General features: G+C 55.0%; 1 protein-coding gene across 10 annotated transcripts in view; it reads right to left on the reverse strand.

Annotated features, from left to right (window-relative positions):
- The window catches only part of CACNA2D2 (calcium voltage-gated channel auxiliary subunit alpha2delta 2), a 143,811-nt gene that overhangs the window by 28,444 nt on the left and 99,519 nt on the right, over positions 1–15,848 (reverse strand). For all 10 annotated transcript variants that reach the window (XM_043587402.1, XM_043587397.1, XM_043587401.1 and 7 more), the window contains exon 4: positions 3,895–3,954. In XM_043587402.1, the coding sequence (XP_043443337.1) occupies positions 3,895–3,954 (60 nt within the window). The remainder of the gene's footprint in view (positions 1–3,894; positions 3,955–15,848) is intronic.

A 15,848-nucleotide genomic window follows, 5' to 3' on the forward strand; every position in this document is an offset into this window, starting at 1 on the left:
GCAGGCAGGCCATCTTCATCTACCCTAAGTGTTATAGGCACCAGAGCACCTGCTGTCTGTCTGCAGGGTCATGGGAGGTGCTGCCTGCTAACAAGGACCATGGTTTTCCTGGGGTCCAAGGGCTGTGGCTACAGGTTCCCTGCCTCTGCCGCAGCCAGTATGTGGGGTCATGGCCTGAGACTAAGAGGGGAACTGGGGCCCTTCACATCCAGACACGGCTCCCTCATTCTCTTACCTCAGCTCTGACCTTGCAGACCCCAGGATCCCCCAAGTCCCTGGGCTGGTGTAGATGGTATGTGTATACAGATGTGGCTATACCACTGTCCATTTCTCAGAGGTCTGCATATAGACCTACTGTGTGCTGTTGATACAGGGAGGGCCACGTCCTACTGATCGTGAAGTGGATTCCATGTGCCAAGCATCTTCTCTGTGCCCAGAACTGCCGGGTGCCATTCTCCCCATCTCAGAGGTAAGAAGACTGAGGCCCAGCTGCTCTTGGCCAACTTGTCCACAGGGCACTCGACTAGGTACATGGACAGCTGGTGGGCAACACTGAATCAGGTCCAGCTGCTTCTGGCCTAGAGGAGCCTTGAGCAGGGCAGACAGATGAGCCCACTGGGATACTGGCCTGGGGCAGCGGGTGCCAATCCTAGGCTTAGAGACCAGAAAGAGGAGCCCGAGGGAGTTAACTGGAGAGGGAGAGGCATTGCTATTTTGAAGGAGGAGGAGAGGGTGTTACAGGGAGACGGCCGGGCATATGTAAAGGGCCTGGGTTTGACACTGGGGTTGTGGCTCTCCTAGAGTGCTGGGAGGAATATGGCTCTTTGTCTGTACCTTCTGAAGGTCACTGGGAAGGACATGGTTTCAAGGGTGGGTGGTGTGCCTGCAAGGGACAAAAACACCATCCCTTTCCCAGCCTCAAGTCCCTGTGCCCCCCTGGCATGGACAGTCCCCACCTGCAGCTGCTGCCAGCTCTCACTGGCAGCCCAGGCAGGCATGGCTGGTGTGCCAGCTAATGGGCCCACCATTAGCACTTACGCCTTTCGTCCTGGCAGCTGGGGCAAGTGCAATGCTTCTGGTGAAGAACAGGGCCCTGACCCAGCAGCTGGGAAGAAGGGGGTGATTACAGCTTCACCCTGCTCAAGATATAGACAGACAGGCAGACTGACAGACTGAGGGGGAGGTGGTGGTAAACACCAGCTGGCCTTGTGGTCACCCACAGCTGGGGGCATTCCAGGTCAAGCTGAGGGGAGGGGGCTGGCCAGAGCTCACTTCTGCCTCATACTAGGACAAGAGCACCCAGGGCCAGAGATGCACCCACACTGTCACCAACTTGGCATCTCTATGGCTTGATGTGTGGACCTCCCCTTTCACACACCATGCCTGGGCCAGCAGGCAGCACCAAAGACCAGCTAGTCCTTTGCCAGACGGGGACACTGGAGCCCAGAGAGGGGCAAACCCTTGCTGGGCCCCACAGTTACTCAGTGTCTTAAGCAGTACTGGTCCCAGCACCCTCTGGATGCCCCTGAGACCTTGGCCTTCCTTCTTGGCAGGCCCCTGTGGTGCCCACTCTGGCTAGGGATAAGCTGTTCCTGCCTCTGGGAGTAGCTGCAAATCAGAGGTCAGGAGTCTGGCAGGATGATCCTTGGAAATTTGGGGTCTTTTGCAGAATCAGGAAAAAAATAGGTTTGGGGCCGAGGCAGCCTCTTTGTCTCCTTGTTTGGGGCCTGGACTGGGAGGGAGAGAAAACCAGGCTGAAGGTGGGTCTTTTCATTCCATCATTCCCTCTTCCTTCACTCCCAGTCCTGTCTGCTCTGCATATAGTCCTGGGTGGGGAGGGAGGATGCAGGTATGTCAGAAGCAAAGAGCCGGAGCAAGAGCCGAGGGTCCTGGATACCCAGAAAGTGGAGGAGCTGATGGCCGGGGCATGGGAGAGGCCTCACTAAGAAGGAACAGACAAGCCGGGCCTCCAGGAGGAACAGAAGGCATTGGGCAGAGATTGGGAATGGGTCTGGAGTGAGGTGTTCAGTGTGGCTGGGGCATAGGAGGAGTTGGGTGATGAATGAGGATGACAAGGGGACAGGAACAGTCAGATCCTGGGACCCTGAGCACAGGCTGAGGGCTGGGTCCTGCAGAGGAGTTACCAGAGTGGGGGCTGTTTGCAGGCGGGGGCATGGTCTGAGTGGTAGGTGCCAGTGGCTACCACCATGTATATTTCTTTTTAAAAAAAAAAATTTTTTTTTAATGTTTATTTATTTTTGAGACAGAGAGAGACAGAGCATGAACGGGGGAGGGTCAGAGAGAGGGAGACACAGAATCTGAAACAGGCTCCAGGCTCTGAGCTGTCAGCACAGAGCCCGACGTGGGGCTCGAGCTCACGGACCGTGAGATCATGACCTGAGCCAAAGTCGGCCGCTTAACCAACTGAGCCACCCAGGCGCCCCTACCATGTATATTTCTGATCAAGGGGGTGAGGTGGCACAGGGACCCGTGGGTCCCGTGGGGTGGTGGTGTTGGAAAGGGAGGGAGAGAAGGGCCAGTCCTGAGCTCCTGGGGTGGTGGGATCAGTCCAAGGAGTCATCAGCTCATTTATGTGTTCACTGTAAAAAATCATCTGTTACTTCCAACCCCACATGAGCTCCCTAAGGGTAGCAGCCAATACCCACCAGGCAGCAAAGGAAGAATGCCATGGTGTGGGCAAGGCAGGGCAGGGCTCAGGGTGGCCTGGAGAGATGGGGACCAGGGAGGAGGACAGACAGGTTGAGGGGGCCTGGATCATAGGCATGAACCCCCTGGTATCTGGCAGCCCAGCTGTGAATCTCTGCCATCAACAGGTATGTCAGGCCGGTCTAACCACCCTGTGCCTCTCGGTGGTCTCATCAGTTTAAGTAGGGATAATAATCCACCTGTCCCCCAGAAGTGCCAGGCCCAGAGCTGCAGTGGCAAGGGCCTACCCGCCCCTTATTGGTCCCTGGGTCCCAGCAGGCAGCTCTTGGTGCCTCTTCCGGTGTTTGGCAGAGACCACCAGGAGGCATGGCTCAGAGGCCTGAGCAGCTGTGGAGGACACATGAGCACTCCCAACTGGCTTGGTCCCTGAGCGTTCCATCATCCCTGGCATGGGAGGTTCCCTGAGTTTGGGAGGAACCCTGCCTCAGTCTACCTTCTGGCTTACTGTGACCCTCTGAGATGCTGGCTTCACAGTAATGGTGCCGGTATATCCAGCCTCAGTCCAAATCACACACAGCTGCCTGAATTTGTGAGGGTTACCTGGGTTTGAAACTGGGGGGCAGTGAGGCTTCCCTTCCCTCCTCCACATTCTGGGCCCTTCCACCCTCAAGAAGAGACCTATCACCAGCTTCTCACCCCTCCACTCCCTCGGCACCTGGGCTCCTTCTGAGCTCTCCTGGTGGAAGAAGGGGCTTTTGTGGCTGTGACAGCCTAGTCCCCTATCCTAGGCTCACGGCGTCCTGGAAGACAGGGAACTCCGTCCCCTTCCCGCAGTGACTCTTCCAAGTCAGCGTATTAAAGTCTAAAAAGTCCTGGAGTCAAGGGACTTCTTTGCCCTAGGGTCTCTCCAGAGTCTGGGCACATCCTTAACCACCAAGGTTAACACCAACTTTGGGGAGCATCACTTTAGAACAGCATGTCTGCCCGCGGGGGACTCCATAGCTCCTCTGGGGTGGAGTGAGAGGTTCATAGCTGCACCCTCTCTCCCAGCACCAAGGGGAGCCTCAAATGTTTGCTGAATGCTGGACAAAGGTTCCAGGCTCTACTCCACAGAGCTCTCAGTGCCCCTCCAGTGTTTCTGGGCAGCGCCCCCTCCCCCAAATTCACATCTGCCCTTGCTGGAGGTGGGCAGGTTGTAGGGGCTGGGGAGGGCACTGCAGTTCTTACCTTGATGTTGTCCTGCCAGCGGTGGGCTTTCTGGAAGTTCTCTGCAGCGTCGGCCAATCTCTGAGGAACAGAGCACAGGGAGGTCAGAGGCTGAGGAAGACTCACGCCCAGCCCAAGCCTTCTCCATCCCTAGTACTCCCTGGGTCCAGGCTGGCTCACGGACTCCCTTGTCCCATCCTGCCAGACCCTCAGAGATTCCTTGGCCCCAGACCTTCTTCAGCTTGCTAAGGGGGCCCTTCCCCCACCCACAGCTGGGTTCACATAGGACAGGTGAAGCCTGCACAGTGACCTGAGTGGTATCTCCCTGTGACATCTCTATGAGACTCCCTGTACTTTAGCCCAGGCACATCTCCTGCCCACATGATGGCAGGGGGACCCCTGGGATGTAGTAGGCCTCAGGCCCTGGAGTCAAGCCCCACTGCCACTCTACCTCCAACAAACCAGTGTCACTCCAGTGCCAAGAGGAGGCCCTCCCTAGTCAAGGGTGAACTGCCACAAGTGACAGAGTGCCTTGCCGATGTGTCATTGTCCCCAGCTTGCTCAGGGCCCAACAGGAGGTACCCCTAGCACACCTCTGCCCACCCAGGCCCCCTACCACTGTCCCTGTCCTGGTTTCTTGAGCCCCTTCCCAGCAAGGCTCTCCAAGCCTTCTCTCCACACAAGCCTGGCCCACCCTTTGGGGCTGGTTCCTGCACTCTCCTCCATCATGGCCCCTGTGCCTGTGAGCACAGCTCTGTGTCCTTCTATCCCACACCCTGTTACCAACCACGCCTGGCACCAGACCATGCTGATGTGTGGAGATATGGCAGGCCAGCCAACCCTGTCGTCTCACAATTTAGAGGAGGGAACAGGCACAAAACTGGGTAGAACCAGAGCAGGAGTAGCTGAAGTGCTTCTAGGAAGCTTAGTGCTGTGGGAATTCGGGATGTCATGGAGGGCTTCCTGAAAGAGGCATTGGTACTCTGCCACCCTCAGGGCTTGAACCCTGGCTGCCCAGAGATTCTTATTTTGCACCTCCATGGATTCTGTCCCTCCAGGAACTCTTGGAGCTCCTGAAGATGGCCCTCTGGGGCCTCCTGTGGAGCTGAGTGCAGTGAAGTCCTGTTAATCATACTGACGACTGTTACAGTGAACTGGTCACTCACTGCATACCAAGCCTGCCACCAGGCTGGTGACACAGCATGTGTACCTGTCACTGCTCATGTCTTCCTCAGATGAGGATACCTGGGCAGGGAGACAATGAGAAACCTTTCCAAGGTCACATAGTCTGGGTCAGGCTGGGGCTCTGAGTTTGGCCTTCACAACCATGTTTGTCTTGTTTTTTCTTTTTAGTTAAAAAAATGTTTATTATTTATTAAAATTTTTTTTTTAATGTTAATTTATTTTTGAGACACAGAGAGACAGAGCATGAGTGGGGGAGGGGCAGAGAGAGAGGGAGACACAGAATCCAAAGCAGGTTCTAGGCTCTGAGCTGTCAGCACAGAGCCTGATGCAGGGCTCAAACTCAAACAGTGAGATCATGACCTGAGACAAAGTTGATGCTTAACTGACTGAGCCACTCAGGTGCCCCTGAAAATGTTTATTTTTGAGAGACAGAGAGAGTGTGAGCAGGGGAGGGGCAGAGAGAGAGGAAGACACAGAAACCGAAGAGGCTCCAGGCTCTGAGCTGTCAGCACAGAGCCTGATGCTGGGGCTTGAACTCACGAACTATGAGTTTGTGACCTGAGCTGAAGTCGACTGTTAACCAAGCGAACCACCCAGGCGCCCCTCAGCCATGTTTGTGTTACCCAGCCCATGACCAAGGTCTGAAGGTACATTCCACGATGCCCAGTGAGGAGCAGGGCAACTCTTGTAGAGTAGGGGCTGTGCTTTTCCATCCCTGCCCCATTCCATCCTATGGGTGGAGCAGTGGGGTCCTGCCTCCTGGCCTCCAGCGCTTACTCAGAAGGCCCTGGTCTCTTGGTATTTAGGACACATACCCCCTGTCCATTGGTCCAGGCCTGGTGTGGCACGTGGACCTCAGTGGGAGAGATTCTAACAAAGCCTGCCAGCTGCTCATGATGGGGAAATGGGGATCAGGACCCGGGAGACCAGTTTTCCTCCCTCCCAGCATGTAACAGTTGTGGTGGTGGGGTACGGCCTGCAGAGCTGTGGCCTCTGTTGTCTGGGGCAGGATGCCTCCTCTGGCAGGCTGGGCTGACCAGCGCCATCCTTACTCCCACTGGGCCTAGCTCCCCCTCTTCCTCCAGCCAAGAGCACTGGATGCTAGGAAGACTATTAGGCTGGGGGTCTTGGGGACAGGGTAGGGAAGTCCCTCTTGAAGTCAAACCCCCTCACTTTATAATGCTGAGCCCTTCCTGGACTCTGATCCCCTCTCTTGCTACCCAACCTGTCTTCTTTGTAGGCTCCATCCTCTGCCCACCTGCTTTGCGGTGCCTGCTTGGGGGGCCCCTACCCCCCTCACCCAGCTTCAGGGACCACAGGTCTCTACTCCTAGATACCTTCCATATCTTGCTTCCAATCCTGACCCCCTCTAAGGTCCTGGACACCTTCCTAGGGTGACCCTCAGGCCCACTAAGCTCATACCATCTCCTCTCGGAATGAGCCCATCCGTCTTGGAATCTCTGCTGCCTATATCTCATCTGTGCTATCACTCAAACCGCCTACTGTTCGTCTCCAGCCCAGGCTCTGTCCCTCCCTCAGGCTCTTGTGTCCTCTCTCGCCCTTTGTCATCTATTCTCCAAATGTGGATCTCATCCTGAGGCTACCTCCTGCCCTGAAGCACTTTAGCAGCTTCCGATGGCTCTGCATATAAAAGGCAAGTCTTTCTTGCCTTCCCGAGGGGTGCACTTGCGCTCACTTCCACCCTGGGGCCTCTTCTCAGCCTAAACAACAAACGCCTCTACCCTGACCCCAACTCCCAGGATGGGTGAGGCCCCTGATTCACAATCCTGCCATGTTCTTTTGTAGAGGACATTACTGTGTGACACACATGACACAACACTTGTTATTACTGTTAACTGAGCATCTACTAGGGTGCAAGCTTAGCACCTGGCCTGGACGAGAGGGTATGAGGCCTAGGGACGGCCCCTGGGGCCACACCTTGAGGGGTGAGCCTTGGGCAATCACTTCATGGCCCTTTTCCTTACCTTGTGGCCTGTGACCTTCCCAGGGACCCCAGACCTTTCTTAGAGTGAAGGGCTCCACTGAGGCCACTGCCCTTCATGGGGGATGAGGCGAGCGCAGGGTATGGGAATAACCAGAATCAGGCCTCTTGCCTCAGAAAAGCCACAGGGTTGTTGGGGCTACAAACACCAAACTGCACCAGTTGAAGTCTGCAACTGGGCCACAGCCTTGAGGGGCTGTCCTCTCCTGCAGCCACCTTCCCTGCTGGCCAGGGGTGCCAGCTCCTTTACCCTCTCAGGGCTCAGCTCTGTCTCTGGGCTTCACAGGCCAGAGGAACATGGGGGCTGCAGGCCCTCTGGCTCCCTAGCTGAGCAGCCAAGGTGAGGGGGGCCTGGTGAGGGAGACCCAGGGTGGGGGGGTTGCCTAGCCCCTAGCTTCCTTGAATCCATGGAGTCCTATAGGCTCGAAGGCCCAGGTCAGCCCGCTGACTCGTGAATAACGGAGTTGCAATAGCCACGGCGAAAGGATTACTTTTAATCCTCGGTAACGATCAAGCCATTATTATTTTTTCGGTGTTACAGATCAATCAGTCCATCCCCGGGCGCTGGACGTGTGGAAACTGCTAAACACACAGGCCTGGTGGCTCAGTAGGAAGGGCTGAGGCAGCAGAGGGCGGGGGGATGGACGGGGGGAGGATGGGGGCGGGGGGGGGGGGCATTGGACCAGCTCTGGCAGCTGGAGGTCCCATCAGGTCTGGGGGGAGAGGGGAGAGGGAAGAGGGCTAGGCCCACCCACTGGCATGCCTGCGGGGCTCCAAGCAGCCATCAGAACCTGACTCCCAGAGCCTTGGAGCCCTGGCTGAGGTTCAAATTCTGGCTTCCTTGCATAAGTGGCTTCCCCGCTGGCCCTCGATTTCTTGTCTGTAAATTGGAGGCGGGAACTGTACCCACTCAGAGGGTGGGTAGGTTCTTGGCAGCCCCCTTGCTCCAACCCCTAGAAGCTGCCCAGAGGGTCAAGTCCCCTGGGAGGTTTCTCTTGCTGGCTCCAAGCACGCAAGGCTCTTGCCCACCTTTGGGTCTTCCTCTGTTATCCACTCTCATTGTGTGAGACGTGCTCTACATCATCTCCATCAGCCCTATCAGACTGTGTCACCTCTCGTGGAAGTCTCCTTTTGCCTTCACCCAGTCCCTGGACTCCCCTCCCCTGTCAGGCACTCAGAGCCTCGTGCTCCCATCTCCACAGAGCCCACAGGAGTCAGCCCAGCTCAAGGCTGTCTGGGAGATTACCTGCAGCCCAGCCCCACCCTGTTCTAAGGTTCATTCTCCTAGTGCATCCTTCCCACCTCTCCTGGGTCCTTATGACAAAAGGCTCTGAGTAGGCAGGGTGGGGAAGGAAACTGAGGCCCAGAGGTAAAGACAGAACTTACCAAGATCCCTGCAGGGCAGGGGTAGAAGTGGGCCCACAGATTGGTCCCACGTCCAGGCTACTGCCTGTCTGGGGAGATATGCTCCATTCTCATCCCTCAGCCACCCACAGCCTTTGGTCTTCTGCTATTAGGCCCTTGCACATTCTAATTCCACCTTGTGCATCATCACGCAGACTCCTCAGGGGGTTCGCTCCCTCACCATTGAGGTGTTAGTTTAGACCTCATTCTCCTAACCACTCCTTGACCCCTGCCAAGCCCCCATCTGTCCCCATCACATCTCATCTGCTTTCATCCTTGAGTTCCGAGCTTGGTGAGGGCTGCATCTGGCAGCTGTTAAGTTTACAATAACCTGTCCCCTTGCGCACAGTAGGTGCACAATGAACGTCTGCTAACTCAAGACCAGAGTATCTCTGAACTTGGCTAGAGACCTGGGCTTGAGCCTGGCTCTGCCAGACAGCTGTGTGACCCCACATGTATGGTTCAACCTCTCCGAGCCACTTTTCCTCATCACATTGTGGAGGGTTAGGGCTGCCTATCAGGGTAATGCTGCTGCAAAGTTGCTGATGGTGGCTTGCCTGGCCCGAGATGTCCCCATCATGGCCAAGGCGTTGGATGGAACCATGGTGGGACTGCTGAGCAGGGCTGCTCACGGCCAAGTCCATCACAATAACAGCAGGCATTTCAGAGGCAATTAGCAGAGAGTTTCACTTAACAATCAATTTCTCTCAGCTCTGGAAACTATTCTTACAGGAAAAGGCAAAAAAGAGGAGGACTGGTGGTGTGCCGGGCTGGGGACAAAGCTCGCCTGAGGAGACACCTTCAAATTTCACTAAGTTAAACATCTTTCCGTTGCCGCAGAGCCAATGGCCATAGATGAAGGGCCTGGAGTCATGGTGGGTGCTCCTCTGAGGCCAACAGCTGGAGGGTCCAGCCTTACTGCATGCTGGGAGGGGCGGGGCTTGGGTGAGACAGGGCTGGGGCCTCAGGCTTCTCTCTCCTCTTTCAGGGCCCACTCCTCCCCCAATTTGGGTGTGCCCCCCCCCTCCCCCGCCCTGCTTCTCCAGGGCATTCCTCTCACCCCAGTGTTGGCCTAGCCTGAAAGGGTCTGGGGAGCCACTGCCTATCAAACAGGATTTGTTTCATGCAGCCCAGAGGGAAAGGTTGTATGAGGTTTGGTCTTAATTAGTTAGAGCTACTCCCTCTTCCAAGAGGATACAAGAGGCTTAGGATAAAAGGCCCTGAACCCATGGGGAGTGGGATATTAAGATCTGGGCCACTGAGGGCTGAGCCCGGCAGAAGCTGTGATGGTTGGGGGTGGGGGGGCTTTGAGATGGAGGCTGGGGGCAGCAAAGTCCTAGCACCAAGTAGATGCCCTGGAAACACTGCCAGAGGGTTGCAAGGAAGGTAATGGTGATAGATGACACTAGACATGACCCCTGGCACCTACCTTGGGCCAGGGCTTCACTGACTGTGCAGTTAATCCAATGACAGGTGGAAAACTGGGCCTCTTCTTCACCCTCCCCATTCCATCCCTGGCAAGACACCGTAGAGGTGGATTCTTCTGTTCCCCTGCCTTTTACAGGTGAGGGCACTGAGGCTCAGAGCATTAGTGCCACTACCCCAGACCCCTGGTGAGGAAGTGGTAGAGGGGGCGTCAACCCACATCTATAAGCAGCATTGGACAGTGAGAACCTCAGGGAAGGACCAGGCCTGGCCACTTGAAGGCTGCTGCTTGGGCTGTCCCCCCGCCCCCTCGCCTCCAAGAGTGATTCCTTTGTCCTTTCCTCAGGAGAGTGGATCAGTAACTGGCCTCCCAGATGCTGCTCTGAGCCCACCCTCCAACCTTGGAGTCGCTGGGCCCAGACCCCGGGAGGGCGTAAGGACCAGGGTGTCCAACAGCCCCTGCTCAGCCCAGCACTGCCACCTCTGCCACCCTGCTTCCCTTCCTGCCTGTGGGCCCTGTATTAGCTCTGTATTGTGCACTGATAGATACTAAATACAGATTTCCAATTTCCAGAGCTGTTATGGTCTAATGAGTAAATAATATACATATTTAAAACTGTCTAAAAACATATCTGCATAATTAAAATATCTGCATAATAATGAAGCAAGATGCAGCCTAGCAAGGAGGAGCCTGAGCCCCAGGGCTGACAATAGGGGTAGATGTGCAGGTGGGGTTGGGGTTCATGGCCCTGTGGGTCTCTTCCTTCCTGCTACCTTGGCCTGAGTGGGCCTTTGTCCTTCTGTCTACCATCTGCTCCAAGTGGGCACATCCACAGTCAGGAACCAGGAGATCCCAACCTGGCCCCATCCTTGCACAACTTGTGGCTTAGGGGAGGCGCACATGTGGACGGACAGTGTCTGCTGCCTGAGTGACGGCTGCCTCAATGACTCTTTGACTGCCACCATAGGCAGCATGTGATGTGCTCAGGGCTTTATAGACACAGCCTCACTCACCACGACATTCCAAGGGCAGGTTCTGTTCTGATCCCCCATTTTTCTGGGTTCTCAGGGGTGGAGAGAAGCACACCAGCCTGGGCAGAGCAGGCTGCCCAGGGTCCATGACTTAACAGACAGCAGTCGATTGGAAGCAGTTGCCTTCCTGTCAAGTGTACCGCTGACACTAGTGATCCCTGGGCAGGACCATACTTGGCCTTGACTTCCCATCCTCTCTACCCCTTCCCTCCCAAGTCCCTCCTTCTGTCTCTCCTGCATCTGTCCACACTGGACACACCTGGCTCCTCTCCCATGACACATCTGACCTACCCTTTCTGTATTAACCAGACTTACAGCTGAAAGATAAAAAACAACCACCAAAATAATGAAAAACAAACAAACACTCAAACGTCAGACCAAAACTCCAGCAACCAAAGCTGCAGGGAAAATGACAAACACTCCTCCAAGCAAAGGGCGCCTCAGGGGAAAGCCGTCAGGTGAAGCCTGTGCTGTTGTTGGCAGCCAACGGGCCCCCTGACCTTTTCCCTCACCAGCTTCACACGTCCCCCATGAGTTGATAAAAAAAATTAGTAAAATGGATTTTTTTTCTTAAAAAAAAAAAAAAAAAAAAGGTCAGAATACATGTACCAGGAAAAAACTCATTCAAGTTGTGTGTGGTTCCCCTGTGGAGGGGCACCCACCTCTCCACCCCCAGGCCTGGGTTTGCTTGCTCTCTCTGGGCATCTTGGGCTTGGTTATCGATTTCCATGCCTCCTTGGTCCTGCCTGCAAGGGCAGCTTGTGTTTTAATTTCCCAGGAAAAACAGGAAGAAGTGAGGGGTGGCTTCTGCTAAAAACAGAGATGTGATTGGGGAACCTGGTGTCCCAGAGGCCTGAATTTCAGACCAGATAAGATTTTCTGGGACATCCTGGGTACCCAGGGAAGGTTGCTGTGTTGCATTTTGCCTGGGAGAATTTTTAAAAACCGGACATTAAAAAAATGTTTACTTATTTATTTTGAGGCAGGAGACAGGCAGAGAGAGAGGGAGAGAGAAAATCCCAAGCAGGCCCCATGCTCAGCGTGGAGCCTGACACGGGGCTCAATCTCACGACCATGAGATCACAACCTGAGCTGAAATCAAGAGTTGGATGCTTAACTGACTGAGCCACCCAGGTGCTCCCTAAACTGGACATTTTAACATCAGGAGTAAGAGGCCATGTAGGAAGAGTAAGAAGGAAAGGAGGTGATGTGGCACTTTGGTGAGGACATAAATTCTGGCTTCACTGCTTCAGCTTTTTAAGGGAACTATAGTCAGTATAGAAGGAGTTGGGTCCAATGGATCACACGGCAGGATCCAAATGTGTCCACTGTGAACAGGGAAAGGGGCCTCTGTGGCTGGACAGAACACTCACAGGGGCCAGCTTGAATTTACAGAGCAGCTGTCAGGAACTGGGGATGAAGCCCACCCTCAGGAAATTTCGGCTCTGGTGGTGGGCTGCTTCAGGAGGGGACGAATGTGGCCCTGGACAGCCTTGTGCTGAGGGCAATCGGATGGGCCTGGCTCTTGGGGCCCTGCCCTGCCCAGTCACTGCTGCTGCTCTTGGGTTCCCTGACAGGCACCTGTGAGAGTTTCCCTGATGAGGAATAAGCCGAGAGACCCAACGCACAGGTCAGAATTTGGGCTGTGGCCCCAGAGCCTAGCCATGGGCAAGCACCTTGCCCCCGAGGAGCTCATGCTGAGGGCTGGGCCATGTGGACTCCAAAGCTGAAGGGGCTCCTTCCAAGGTACTGACCCATTCAGCACAATCCCTCATGGGGCTCACATGGGTGAGAATCCACCAACCTAGCTGGCACCCCCTTAGCCTCCAGCATGAAACCTGCACATCTCCATAGGTGGATCAGTCCCTGGTGAGCCAGGTAGAATTTCTCATAAATTTTCCAGTTTTGTCAGGTTTCCTCCCTCTGAATGATGGTCCAGTGCAATTTGCCAACATTTTTTTTTTTTTAATGCCTTTAAAAACACTTGCAGAGAACACCAGGTGAGGATGTCAGGCCCAGGGCTGTTGGCTACTCTCCGTTAGAGGAGATGGGAGACATGTCATTTATCAATGTGCACCACAGGACACGTCACTGACTCCTTTCCCTCATCAGGCCATGTTCTGGAGACAAGCATGTATGGGCGTGGGTGTTGTGTGCATGCCTGGGTGTAACAATGGCCCTGCTACAGAAGCTGGGAGGCTGGAGCTCCTAAGGCTTGGTGGCTGGCCCAGTGCATTATTTGGGAATCATAACCTTCATCTCTTGGGACCTGTTTCTCACCTGTATAATGGGGACCAGAATCCTGCCTGGACCCTCCCAGGGCCTTGGGGATGGGGATGGAGAACAAGGTATGGACAGAGAGCAGGACTCTGAGCAGGATGCAGACTCACTCTGGGTATCGGAGATACAGCCCCAATTCCGACATTGCCCCTTCCCTCAGCTCATCACAGGGACCTCCTGACTGCTCCACCACAACTTGGATTCTCTCTTGGGCCTTCTGACCTTGGCTTGACCTGGCTTCATTTGAAGCTCATGCCAGTGGACTTTCCCTTCCCTCAGCACCATCTTTGTCCATTGGCCCCCCCGCATCCTGCCTGGCCTCCAGCCCAACTCCGTCTCAGGGAGGAGTCGAGGGCCCATTTGCATGTCCTACTCAACCAACTCTACCCAAGCTGGGCCATCCCTTGGAAGCTGCTCCTCTCCAAAGCCCCCTACTCCCATCACCTCCCTTTTCTTCTGACCAGACCTTTCCAGAACCACCTCCAATCCAATTTCAGACTCCTACCCAAGCTGCTTAGCATAAGCTCATCCTCCCCAGGCTCCCACAACTTCAGGCCTCCCACAAAGTCCCATTGTCCCCTGCCCTTCCTGTTGTCACCCTTTACAGGGACTTGTGTGGCCTGGCCTTGCCAACCTTGTCACTCTCCCACCACAATGACCTTGAGCTCTGCTCTCTTGCCACGCTTAGGTTCCCTACCCTTGTTTGTGTTGTACCCTAGGCCTGGACTGCCCTTCTCTCCCTGTCTCCTTCACCTGTTGCTCCTCATCCTTTAGGGGTCACTGCTCATTCACCTCCTCCAGGCAGCCTGGTGCTCCTGACAGGCTGGTTTCCAGAATTCCCTGTGGTACTGCCATCACTCTTTTGTCTGATGCCCACCCCTCCCCCCATATGTGGTCTCTTAAGGGCAGGGACGTGAGTCATGGATGTGTGTGGTCCCAGTGCTGGGGGCAGGCTTCCACCTAGGTCAGTGGGGTTAGGGGTAGATCAGGAGGTGCCCTTAAGAGACCTGCTGGCTTAGAGGCCATGGATTTCTCTGGGGTGGGGAGCAGAGACCAGGCCAGAAGCAGCATTGATGACAGAGCACAGGGATTCCAGATGGGGCAGAGGTAAAGGCATGGGCAGAATGAGGCTGAGTACAAGCCCCACTGGGCACCCCGTGCAGAGGGGTCAAGGGGTTGCCTCAGGGGTATGAACTGAAGATGTCTGTTTTCCGGGACCCTGGTCTCACTCTGGAACTCGTGAGAATGTCATCCACCAGTCTCATCCCAAGTCTGTGACGGCATGGTTTGGAAACAAAAGCCACTGAGGCCTTGCCAGAGTGAGAGGCTGGGTGGTGGTGGTGACGGGCCACTCATCTGGCCACATCAGTCAGGAGTTGGTCCCCCTGCTCTGGCCCCAGAACAGTGCATTCTCCTGACATGTTCCAACACCCTCCTCCAGGAAGCCTTCTTAGATGTCTTTACGCCCCACCACAGCTCAGGGACAGGATATGGGAGGGTAGTGGTTCCAGTGGGAAGAGGTTGATATGACCTTCCCTCTTTCATGTCAATAAATGTTTATTAAGCACCTACTGTGCACCTTCTCTCTTTCATGTCAGTAATTGTTTATTAAGCACCTACCTGTGCTAGGCTAGGTCAGCGGGCAGTACAGATGTAGCCCTGCTCTCATGCAGTGTGCCGTCCATAAGTTCTTCTTTATATCCCACCTATCTTCCCACTGTAATTCAGTCCCACTGTCCTGAACACAGAACTTGGTAGAGGCCTCTATGGTTGAGGTAGTTTCATGGGCTAGCAACTTCACTGGCAGAATTAAGGGGTGTGAGGAGACCTCTTTCCATGTAAAAGCTGAGCCTGAGCGCCCGCCACCAACAAGAACAGAGGAGCCTGAGCCCCTGCCTGTGAGGACAGCAGATCCCAAGCCCCCATCCAGCCACCATGCTCCCTTCCCATGATGTTATTTTTATACTTTTTCCTAAAACACAGTCTGAACGGGCCCTTCTCGACTCTATTAACATTAGGAATCTAATCAGTAATCAGGCAGCTCATAATTTTCTGATTAGCTCTGATTAGGCCCAACCTTGGGGGGAGAGAGAGTGGGACAGTGAGAAGGGAGGTGGGGCCAGTGGGGCACCAGGATATGCCTGAGGGGGCACTGGCTGGGCTAGGGCTGGAGGGCAGAGGGAAAGAGCCTCTTGCCCTACTGTCCTTTGTCCTGGAAAAGGGTATATGGTGGAATCTTGGGTTGCACTGGGTCGGAAAGGTTGCAGGGGTCAGAAAGCAGGGCAGTAGGAAAGGGGCCCCTGGCCCACCCTGCAGCAGGGACCCCAGGGAAAGTTGGGCCTGGACTTTCAGAACCATGGACAGAGGCAGGTGGGCTTGGCAGGGTGGCCCAAAGGGCCGGATTTGGGCATCTATATGGGTCTTACCCTGCCTAGGGTCCCCTGGGGTTACATCCCAGTAATGATCCCAGGAGTTGCCTTGAGTGATGGTGACAGTGACAGGATGGGCATGCTCAGAGGGCTGCAATGTGTGACCTTCACATGGAGAACTGGCCCTGGCCACTGGTGCTGAGCACACCATAGGTAAAGCTTGATGATCATCACTTTCAGTGTAAAGACAATGAGGCTGAGGGTCTTACTGTACAGTG

This window comes from Prionailurus bengalensis, chromosome A2, assembly GCF_016509475.1.
Source record: "Prionailurus bengalensis isolate Pbe53 chromosome A2, Fcat_Pben_1.1_paternal_pri, whole genome shotgun sequence".
Classification (NCBI taxonomy): Eukaryota; Metazoa; Chordata; class Mammalia; order Carnivora; family Felidae; genus Prionailurus; species Prionailurus bengalensis.